We start from the raw sequence: 12,444 nt of genomic DNA on the forward strand, positions 1-12,444 counted from the left end.
GGAGCAGCAGTCGGTTTTTTGGCTATAACTTGAGCATACGGAGGTCTTTTTTCGATCCGAAAGAAGCGTCAGAAAGCTGACTTAGAGACAGAAACATTGGTGCTAGTTTTGCACAATTTTGAGTTCGTTTGAGCTTCCATTTTTGGCGTCAAATTAGAGGCTTTTGTTTCCTCTTATTCTGCATCAAGAAATCTAGGTTCCTTTCCAGTTTTTTGCTTTCCTTAGTTTTTTTTTGTGGTATTTGGGAGATATTTTTGTACGATTGTGGGGGTGTGTCTTTATTTTTTGTAATTTACTTCAGTTAAGACCCTTCTACTTCTGTCTTCTTTCTCTCAATGGCGGATCCCTCTATTTCCCGTCTCACACCACACAACTATCACACGTGGAAGGCACAAATGCCTAGACTTCTAATGTCCAAAGGTCTATGGTCTTGTCTGGATGAACATCAGCCTGTTCTCCAACAACCTTTTGAGATTCTACAGCATAGGAACAAGATGGATGAAGCCATGGGGCTTATTGCACTCAACATTTCAGACAGCCTATTGTTTCACTTGGATGGTTTGACTACTCCACGGGCCTATTGGCAGAGATTTCAGACTTTGTTTGGACAGGTGAATGAGTTTCGAGCACTTCAGTTGGATGCAGAATTGACTTCGTTGTCACCAAGTAACTTTCCCACCATTGAGGACTTTCTAGTGAAGTTCAAATCCCTGCGTGCAGTTTTACAAGGATGTGGGAAGAACAAAATAGATGATGAGTGTATCTTTTTGATACTCTCAAAGTTAAAGGGACAGTATCAAATCTTCTCTTCCACTTTCTACTCCACTATGGATGCCTTGGGTGATCGACACAGGATGCCTTCTTTTGAGACATTTTTTGATCGGTTAACCCGTGACCAGTCCAAGATTACCCAGATGGATTCACTTTCAGGTTCACAAGCACAGGCATTGCTTACACAGAAGCAGACGTCAAAGAAGATATCTGATCCCTCTTCTACTGGTTCATCATCTTCTAAGAAGAAGGAGAAAAAGAAGACTGAGACTCCTACCTGTTCCTATTGTGGAAAAGGATCTCATGATGAGGCACATTGTTTTCAGAAGAAATGTGATGGCTATGAGAAACAGATTGCTGATTTACAAGCTCTCCTTCAGAAGAGCACTATTTCTTCTCCATCCTCTTCTACCTCACAAGGGTCTTCTTTTCAGTCTTCCTCCACCTCTTCAACATCTACATCAGATCTTGGAAAGGGTCATGCATTTTAGGCTTCCATTGCATCTCCTTCACAAGTTCCTTGGATACTGGATTCAGGTGCTTCTCACCATATGACATCTTCTCAAGGTGTCTTCTCCACTCTTGAGGCTTGTCCTATTCCTCACATTCTCATGGGGAATAACACTGCATTACCAGTCTGTGGGAATGGTTCAGTTCACATCCAAGATGGTATATTCAATGATGTATTGTATGTTCCATCTTTGTCTGCTAACCTTCTCTCGATTTCTCAGATTACACGCAGTGGATCAGGGAAGACAGTTGAGTTCACTATTGATTCAGTCTTCATTCAAGATCATGCTACAGGGGCAGTTGATCCTTCCACTTGTCTCTACTCTTTCTCACACTTTGGTCCACCATCTCCATTGTTGGAGCACACTACTTCACTTTCGCAGGAGCATCGTGTGGTGTAGTCAGGACACTTGAACCTTTGTATTGTTCCTGAGATCCCTATTTTGACTGCCACACCACAACCAGTTGAGGGCTTTTCCTCTCTACAAGATTCTCCTTCTGCTCCATCTGATCTTCCAACTTCATTTATTGAGACTCCAGGTACACTTGTTGCAGATACTTCAGTGGACATTCATGACAATGTCATCACACCTGCCTTGGGAATTCCCTTTTTGGTTCCTCATACATTCTCTTATGGACATCAGCTAGGCTTTCCAGTTGCTCCTCTCACGCAGGGATTTCCTTGTTACGTGCCTTTGTTCCTTCCGAATTGGAGTTTCATTGGTTTGATCATTTCTACAGGAGCTCCATCATTATGGGGGGGGCTTGGTGTCTATTCTCATGGGGGGGTTGGTTGTACTTATGGTTTTGAGAGAGTCTCTTGAAACATTTCTGGTGGAAGTTGTCCTTGGGGGGATTGGTTGAGGCCTTTCCTTCCTTCACTTCATGTTTTTTTTTTTTTTTAGCATGTTGTTTTTTACCTCTTTTTGGAGGAGGGTTTTTCCCACAAGTTTTTCCCTCTTTCTCTATTTTACAGAGGTTGCATTGTACATGGGTACCTAACATGGCCTCGTTGTCGGGACCCATTATGCATTTCATCTTAGTTTTAGGAGCTTAAGGCATTCCCCTAACTTGCACTTAAGGGGGGGGTGTTAGAGTAAATAATTAATAATTAATTATTTATTCTATTACTTAAGCTTACTTAGGTTAATGCATTTATTTAATATTTAGCATTCAATGCATGTAGTGGTTAGTTGTTGACAACTTGGGAGTTTGCTCCTTTTTTAGCATATTCCACTTTTTGTGGATATGTGCTGAGTTGTCATTTTTGTCCTCTACCTCCTTCCAGCTTGTTCTACAAGCTTCCATGAGGCCTTTTTAAACGGTCTCTCTCTCATTGTAAATCAATCCATTCACATAGCAATTTCATTTTCCTATTGTGAAATATTTTCTCTTGCATTGTTTGCTTCAAGCTCTTGCTCTTTCGGTTTCTCTTCAGCAAGCTATTTGCATGTAGGTGATCTTGGCGACTGCGGAGTTGGATTTCATCAACTCCTACAGAAAGTGCTAGTTGGCATCCACCAACCAAATAGAAGGCTCTAGAAGTTGCATTAGAAGTCGGCAAAAAATTAGATGAATCCATAAATGATAACCGAACTTTTGGGAGGCATAATTTTTGAACCGTAGCTCCGATTGATGAACCGTTTACATTTTCAAAAAGCTGTCGAAGCACTCTATAGCCCTATGAATAGCTTTGCTCATCCCCCATTTTTTGGCCCTATTCAAGGTCATTTAATTCCCCTAACCTGGCTTTGAAGCCTTCTTAGGACTCAAAAAATCAAAAAATTGCGATAACTTTAAAATCGTGGGGCCTTTTGACCTGATTCTTTTTCTGGAATGCTCTAAATTACAATTACAATCATCCAACCAATTTACACCTTCTAGTTCACCAAAATTATGGGTCAATTACATACTCCTTTTTTTTTGGCATTTACACGTATCCCAAAGTGTTCAAATACTCTATCCTAGAACACTAATAGTGGAACTATGAGAGTTGGAACCTTTATTTGACCCAAATGGGTATCCAGAAATGAAAACACATGAAACAAAAACTAAGTCTAAGTACATTTTTTTGGTTGACACAGGATTGCCCTTATACCTCTAGATGCTCTTGCATCAAACTCTTCTAATAAGAATTCTAGGCTCAAGATTCCTATATGGATAATGGTTTCATCTCTAAGTCAACATATTCAAGCAATTGAAGTAATTCATGAAAGTTATTTCATAGAATTTTCAAAATTCAAGATCTCCCTTCATACCCTTGGGATTCTTTGTCGCATCTTCTACATTCATCTCTCCAAGATCTACATTCATACCTAAGGTGAACTCCAAGCACATTCATTCACAAAGGTTTTGATTTACTTTTTACTCTTTCCTATGGTATTTTAAGTTGAGTCAAGGATATTGGAACAACATATTTGATTGTTTCCTAAATTCAAGAGCATATTCATAGATTTATATTACTTCATGTTAAATCTATTTTGACTATTTGCTAGAATTCTTGGTTTCAATTTCAATTTCAAGGTTAGTTCCTAAACTAGGGTTTAACCAAGGAAAACCCACTATCAAAAAAACAAAAACCCTTTTTCTTGTAGGCTACATATCTCAAAAATAAAAATAGAGAATACATTTCAATATCCATTTTGCAGAACTTCATATATCCAAAATATGTTTCACAATTGTAGATCTCACAATTTCTGGTCCAAATTTTCAGTTTCAGTAGTTTCTAACAACATATGATAGACCATTTTCAAGTTTGGATGCCTCAAGGTGAGTTTTCTTTCCCTTTTTACTTAGATATACATGTATATTTTTATACTTACTTTCATAAAACCCTCTCTTTGTGGTGGTAAGGAAAAAGTAAATCCAAGCAATTCACCCTTTTGCATTAGGTTACGCATTAGCACTTGATCTTGTGCTAATAGGGCCTACATGAATCATGGTTTTTATCCTCCATCTTTGCATAGGTTAGTGGATTCATTTTTCCCCCTACAAATTTGGTGAACCCAACAAGTCTCCTCTTCTTAATTTTGGAGTTAAATTTATTCTTGGTGTATCTACATATACTTTGCATGCTATTGTTTGAATTAGTGGTATTTATAGCTCCTTTTTCATTTACATTATTTTCATATAGATTTCATTTCATATATTTTCACTGTATACAAAAAAAAAAAAAATCTAGTTCATTTTTCAATTGCATATATTTTATAGTCATCATATTTCCTTTTATGGGGTTATTATCTTTGTTTCTAGGTTTCATCTATCTTCTTCAAGATGTTCCATTTCATACATATGATAAGAACTTAGTTTTTCCTTTTATTGATTCTCATCCCTAGGGTAATTTTTTAAAAGATAATGTGGATCAACCTTTAGTGATTCATGATGTTCCTAACCTTGATAGTGCTACTATTTAGGATGATCCCTTGGATAGGAATATTGACTACTTTCTCCCTTGTGAAATTTTTTTGTTTCATGGTTGATCCTCCTTTAATGTGTTCTTTCTTCCCTCCTTGAATAATGCTACTATTTTAGATTAACCCTTAGATGAGGACATGGATTATTCCCTTTCTCATGAGGTAACTTTTACACCTTTAGATGATAGCATTGTTACTTCTCCTACTATTCAACCACTTTGCATACATCTTATTCCTTTTATACATGAGGTACATTTATTATTTTTTTCTATCCTTCTCTTATGAGTGCTTTAGAAATATAAAACCACACCCTTGATACTTATTATTGTTCCTTTAAATACATATCTTAAACAAAATTAGGTCTTGTTGAAAAAGAAAATCATTGTGACCTTATTTTCAAAAATCTAGCATTAGACCATAAGGACCTTAATCACATTGACCTTATGGGTGGCTTCTCAACTATTCAAGATTAAACAACCTTAATTTTCTATCCAAATCATACATCCTTGAATTTGTTAATCAAACACCTTTATTCATGAGACTATGCATTTCAATCTAATTACGCCTAAGAGGTCTTCTTTTTCTAAGCTTCATCCTTATTTTCAATATAAAGAATTCATTAATTATGTTATGCTTCATATGAATTGCAATGAAAAATGGTATCTTTTCCATGATCATCCTACTTGATGCATCTAGTTCCCTATTATGTTTCTCCTAATTATGTGACATTGTTAGCCTATCTTTTATAGGCTCATTGTCCTACTTTGTGAGAAACATAATAGTCATTTCCTTTGTCTCCTCACTTGGGGGTCAAGGGCCCTATTTCCTTTTTATATTTATATCATCGATCCATTTTATCTCATTTATGACTTATTTTCCTTTTATATGATGACATCTTTTCTTGCATTCATTTATTTTGTTACTTATGGATTAACATCCTGAGTGCAATCTTATGTTTGCTTGAAATTACATATCTACATAAATTGAAGCCCCTTAGAAAGATATAATGTGTCCTTGTGCAATGCAATGAGCCCCAATATTATGTATCAATTTTTATTCTATTATAATATTATGTCCTCTCTTGCATGCATTTATTGTGTTACATAGGGATTGTCATCTTGAGTGTAATCTTATGCTTGTGAGTGCACCTTTTTTTATAAAGAATCTATTATTTAAGGCATATATTGGATTTTATTTCTCTCTTCTCTCATTGATTTTTTATCTATTTTTTATCCCTTTCATGATAACCAAGTAGGAATAACATGGTATCATTTCATCTCCCTCTTTGATTTCTCTATATATTTGCATTATTTCATGGTACATTCTTATTTATGGGTATGTAATGTTTTGTTTCATGTATGACATGATTTTTGTTGCCTGAAAATATCTTTTTCATGCCTTGGATTCTAACTCTTCTCATTTAATAATCATCTATAGTTTACTTCATATGTGATATCTTTTCTAGCATATTATCATGTTTGGGATTACATATCCTATGATGTTTCTTGCTTTAATTTTCTCTATGGCATTGCATTATTCTATGATACTTCTTCTTGGATATAAGGTTTTTTGTTTTGTGCATGGATGGATTATGGTTGTTGCTTACATTTCATCTTTATATCGTACAATATTTTGTTATATCCATAATAGACTTCTCTTCCTTGCCTTGTTCTTGGGGAGGAAGGGTTTTTTGCATACTTTTTATCTCTCTTTATCTAAAAATTGACTTTCCTTAGTATAGTGGAATTTTTTATCATGTTACATTATTTTCCTATAACAATTTGTGTCTTAATCAGAAATCTCTCCTATAAATAATAGGTGCATGTCTTCAATCATTGCCTCTTCTTTATTTGCAAAACTATGTTCATTATAAACATTTTCCTTACTATGTATTTTAAAGTTTTTCATGCTTCAACCAAGGATCTCTATTATACTTATATCCAGGGGGTTGAATATGTGAATTATTGTTCTTCTTCCCCTCTTTTTTCATGAATTTTCATATGTTTTCATACACTCCTCTTGAGGGTAGATGTCTTTCTAACAAGATCTCTTCCTTTTGAGGATCCTCTTCTCATAAGTTATATATCCTTGTCATGACTATCTATGTTCTTAGATTGTAATGGTTAATGCCCTTAGCTATGGCAATAGTACAAATTATCAACTATCTCCTTGTTGTGTGAAGTAGGCATTGGCTCCTAAAATTGCACTAGGTTTACCCTACAAAATAGCAACCACCACACCCTAGTTGAAACCCTTTAAACTAGCCATATTCAATAATGAGGAGACAAAAAAAATGTGGGTGGACAAACTAACCCAAGTCATTATTTTATTAACTTTATTCTCCAAATTTTATTTTCCCTCACATTTCATTGCAACCCCACTTCAATTTTAGACTCCTTCCAATATTTCTTATTGAGTATTTTAATCTTTTTTTCATGTTCTCACATGGAAACCCCAATACATCTAATACATGAAATTACCTAGGCTTTTGATTTGTATTCTTCCCTCCAATTGATAGTCAAACTTGGTTGACTTGTCTGCATGTACCATGTGACAGCACTCCATTGGTTACCTTGTCCTCATCACTTCTCAATCAACCAGACCCACATGCACCACATGATGGGCTATTGTGAAGTTGGTGATCTTGATCAATCTTTAATCAAATCTCACTCTATCGTGCGTCATTTGTCATTTTCTCATTTGTCCAACTAGACATCTCACTACCACTTTTCATGTCATCACAATCCTAAGATCATATTTCCTAGGCCCACTTTCTCATTGCAACTCCATGGCACATTGACATGTGTCATCCTCACCAAGATGGCCTCCTCATTTTGCATGTCATGTGTATGCCTCTACTTCATTTGTTGGGGTCTACACTATTAAGTCCACATCATCAAATTTTAGTCCCCTATGCCAGTTTGACTCCCAAGGTCCCACACATTTGAGCTTTCTCTTGTCTATAAGAGGGCACTTTGGACATCTTCATTCTATATGTTTGTATATAAAAATACAAAGAATTCACAATGCCCCATGTATGTTGGATATATCATATCAAATATTCCTTAAAAAAATTGTGAGCTTCAAAATGGAGAGTGCCCCCAACTAATACTTATGTGAATATGGAAAAAAATACCTAGTAAAAAAAATAGTGGTCCCAACTAGCTTTGACCCTATCAAGAATGGTGGTTCAAACAAATCAGGCTCCCAAATGCATGTCATACCTATCTCTGGTGGTGCTAATTTTATATGTGATTTCCTCAATTTACCTATGTGACCCCTTACTTTCGTACATCTTCTCATTCGAACTGGAATAATGGCCATTAAAACTTTACACATGTTTCCCAATTGATACTCTTTCCTATTCACAAATGTTCTTATGATCAATTTTGAATCTGCATGGGCAATCCCCATAATCCACAAGTCATAATTTCCCATTCTAGCAGTAGCACCCTCCTTACATGAATCTATCTCAACCATGTTTTTACTATTTTCAATGACTTGAAGATGATAGCATCCTCAAAAGATACCTAAAAAACTTGACTAGGCCTTAATCATCAATGCAGGCCCTAGCAAGTGCAAACTCTAGAAAATAATTGCCCCTTTACTTGCATAGGCTTCCATTGATAACCAAAAACACTCACTGTCTACCTACAAGCAACATCCTCCCCTTCAAAAAATTTCCTCTAACGTGTTTCCAGACCTTAGGATTAAATTAGCCCCTATTTAGATATGGCTAATGGAGATAAAAAGTTCATAGATTGACTTAGACAAATCTTGTGAATATACAAACATTGTAGGCCCATCCTTTTTTTTTCTTGTATTTTTTTGCATTATGTATTCATCTTAGATTTGTGCCCCTACATACAGTTCAACGTATATCTCTCCACATTCAATGTTTACTACCATCATTTTAGCTTGCCTAGTTTAGGATTCAACATATTAATCTTTAAATTTTGCCTCTCCATGCATCATTTTGCCTTCTAATTCTCCTAGAAAATTTGGTGGGTTTCTTCATCTATGCAGTGGATAGTGGAAACAATCCAATTATTCTCTTGTTTGATCAATCTATAACCCCATTGGATCAATTGAGAAGGCAACCTGATATCAATATGTTTTATATTTTATTTGGTATATGACTAAAAATGGGTTCTCATCTCCCTCACAAATCAACATAATAACTTTATTTTGAAAACAAGAATGACCCACCACAAGGATATATCAGATAGAGAGAAAAAAATTAATTACACCAAGAGGCATTCTATACAATGGCAGCACAAATGCCCAGCACGAGAATATGTCAAGACTCCTTGTCAATATAAAAGAAAAGGGATTAGTTACAAACTTTAAATTAAATATTAAATTATTAAATCATAAAATAAAAAATAATTCCCAAAATAATAGTTGGCCGAAATAACAAGAAGCCAAATGGAGGCTAAAATAATAGGCCCGAAAAAATAGGGTGGAAATAGTTTCAAAATGTTTTTTTTTTTTGATAAATATAATTGTGCATGCACATTCATGCTTTTTTTTGTGGGGAGTAAGGGAATTTAAAATAAATTTGTGGAATGTGAAGATACGTCCAATGGGGGATATGACGAGCCTCTCACAAGTTATAAAACAAAGGTTCCTCATTTCATTTTCATTTTATGTTTTTACAAGAAGGAAGAGGTGGAGATTACTAGAGGATTAGATTGAAGTTTTGGAGTAATTTTTTTGTAGGTGAGATTTCTATTTTTTATTTATATTTAGATGTAGATGTAAATTGAGATTCAAAATTAGTTATAATATTCTACTTTGATTTAGATTTTAATTTTAATTAGTTTCATTTAGATTTAGAATTCTATTCAAAATTGTTTAGGCTCGGATTTAATAATTTAGTCTTGCATGTTTGATTTAGATTTAAAGATTTGCATTCAAAATATATTTGATTTATATATTTTATAGTACTTTTTATTTGCATATTTTAAAAGTGCATGTTTCATATTAGTTTTAGATTTGCATATTTCAAAATAGTTTTGGTTTGCATGTTTTAGATTTGAATGTTTCATAATAGTTTTACTTTTGCATGTTTCAAAGTATTTATATTTTCATGTTTCAAAGTATAATTTATCAGTAGTGTGGATGACACTGCCACCATATCAATACAATTTGTATTTTATTAAAAGATAATGATTTATTTAAAGTAGATGAATCATATATTTAATATATATTTTATCATTATTAAATTATAAAATTTAAATTTAAAAAAAACATTCTCAAAATAATAGCTGGCCAAAATAATATTAAGCCAAATGGATGCCGAACTAATAGGGCCCAAAAACAAGGGCCAAAAAATAAGACCCAAAAAATAGGACCAAAAAAAATAGGCCAAAAGCATAAGCCTGAAATAATTTCATTAAATTTTTAAATATAAAACATTTTCTTTTTGTTAAATATATTTTTGCATGCACATTCGATATGCTTATTTTTTGTGGGGAGTGGGGGAATTTGAAACAAATTCGTGGAATGTCAAAAGACATCTATTAGGGGATATGAGGAGTCTCTCATATGTTATAAAACAAGTGCTCCTCATTTTGTATTTTTACAGGGAGGAAGAGGTGGAGATTATTGGAGTAGATTAGAGTTTTTGACTTGTAGATTAAAGTTTTGGAGTAATTTTTTGCATGTGAGATTTCTATTTTTATTTTATTTTAGTTTATTTTAGTTTTGCATTTAGATTTAGATTTAATTATTTATTTAGATTTAAATGTAGATTTAGTTTCAAAATTAGTTATAATATTCTCCTTTGATTTAGATTTCAATTTCAATAAGTTTCATATAGTTTAGCCTTGTATGTTTGATTTAGATTTAGAATTCAAATTGATTCAAAATCTATTTGATATAGATATTTGATAATACATTTCATTTGCAGATTTTTTAATGTGCATGTTTCAATTTAATTTTACATTTCCATGTTTCATATTGGTTTTAGATTTGCATATTTCAAAATTTTCTTGGTTTGCATGTTTTAGATATGTATGTTTCATAATAGTTTTATATTTGCACATTTAAAAATATTTATATTTTTGATGTTTCATAATTAAATTTTATCATTAAGGTGGATGGAAAGGTCACCTTATCAATAAAATTTGTATTTTATTAAAGTTAATGATTAATTTAAAATAAAGGAATCATATATTTAGTTTATATTATTCATTATTTAATTAGATTATGTATGTGTTTTATTTAAATATTTTTCAAAATTTTAAAAAAAAATTAATATTAATGTTTGTAATCTTTGAGAAGTGGAAGGTAATGCCACCATATTGCAAACATTACAATCTATTTTATTTGAAATAATATTTATTTTTATTTATGTTTTTGAAATAAAAGAAGCCAAAACAAGGGGGCTAGCCCATTACAAACTAGCTAGACGACTACCAGCAAATAACCATCAGAACATAACTAACCCCTAATGCTTTTTAAAACAAAAATAGAAGTTTATACTATAATTATTACAATAACTATAGGCTTTAAACAAAATGTTCGTTAACAAGCAATAGAAGTTTGTACAATAATTATAAAAGTAACTACAGGCTTTAAACAAAATGCATGCTAACAAGCTGAAGTCACTTAACAAAAACAAATGCGTGACAGCCTTAAAACTGAAAAAGTTTGTAAACCAACGGATTATCAACATGGAAAAATAAAAGAAGGGGGAAGCCCTTAATATTTCTTGACCTCCTTCTTCCCCAGAAGGACATTCGCCTAGTCTTCCACAAAGAAGTCAAAAAGTAGCTTGGAGCCTTACCTGGGCAAGTCCCCTTTGGCATCCTTCAATAGGCATAGAGTGGTAGCTACTGCATGAGTGACTTTAACTGTAAACTTGGTTAACAGTCCCATTCATTCCTCTAGCACCTGGATTCTCTCCCACAACTCATTACCAACCTTATTTGAATTGCACAAATGTTCGTCCCTACCAGCCTGAGTATCCTGCATAGCAAGGGGTTAGTGGCCTTTTTAGAACCTAACTTAACAAGGGAGGAGATCTTAACAGGGGAAGGCTTCTTGTCCATTGTTTCAGGGAATTGATCTTTTGTTAGGTCTACACACATGGATACAACCATTTTTGAGACATGTGACACCTCCTTATTCTCCTTCTCATTAATGAATTCAACTTGGAGGAATTAGAAATCTCCTCTTCAACCTCATCTGTACCTCCCACTCCAAAGTTAACAATTTTCTCCTTCATTCTTCTTTTGTGGCAGCCTAAATCCTCAGAATCAAATTCCTCCTCTTGTGAGGCTCCCTTCCTTAACTTCATCTTAGCCTAAGACTTAGCCAACCTCCCTGACCTCCTCCTTCCCCCTCTACCCTCATCCTCTAATATCATCTTCATTTTCTCGTTACCTTTTCCTTTTTTTCCCCTAAGGAATGGATTCACTGGGGACCCACTAGGAGAGGGTTGAGGGGTAGGGGCTCTAGGACCCGTAATCCTAAGGGGGGCCATTTGGGGCTTGGGGTTTGGGTGAATAGGAATATCAACTTCCACAATCCTAAGGGGGACCAGGGCAAGGTGAAATTGGTACAACCTAAAAATTAAATCCTAGTGTAGAATAGTAAAATTAACCCCCCTTCCCATTTTATCTTTCACATCAACAACAGTATCCTCAAGATCATGCAGCAAGAAGAAGGGAAGTGAAAGAAAATAATAGTGTTAGAAATGATTAAGAAGAGAAAAATGGTAGTAGTATAAAACTCTATAGCT

General features: G+C 34.1%; 1 protein-coding gene across 1 annotated transcript; it reads left to right on the forward strand.

Moving 5' to 3' along the window:
• Window positions 1-335: 335 nt before the first annotated feature.
• LOC149565558 (uncharacterized) lies at window positions 336-11,677 on the forward strand. Its single transcript, XM_089816346.1, has 2 exons — window positions 336-999; window positions 11,574-11,677. The coding sequence occupies exons 1-2, from the start codon at window positions 336-338 to the stop codon at window positions 11,675-11,677; spliced, it is 768 nt and encodes a 255-aa protein (XP_089672472.1).
• The last annotated feature ends 767 nt before the right edge of the window (window positions 11,678-12,444 follow it).

This window comes from Cupressus sempervirens, chromosome 3 (genome assembly GCF_028749045.1).
Source record: "Cupressus sempervirens isolate cs-2001-9-10 chromosome 3, ASM2874904v1, whole genome shotgun sequence".
Taxonomy (NCBI): Eukaryota; Viridiplantae; Streptophyta; class Pinopsida; order Cupressales; family Cupressaceae; genus Cupressus; species Cupressus sempervirens.

Bases quoted from the DNA above. Each gene is read 5' to 3' on its own strand.
- LOC149565558 (XM_089816346.1), top strand. From the start codon at position 336: ATGGCGGATCCCTCTATTTCCCGTCTCACACCACACAACTATCACACG. The intron at 1,000-11,573 runs GTTCATCATCTT...CTTGGTTAACAG, and splicing joins ATCTGATCCCTCTTCTACTG to TCCCATTCATTCCTCTAGCA.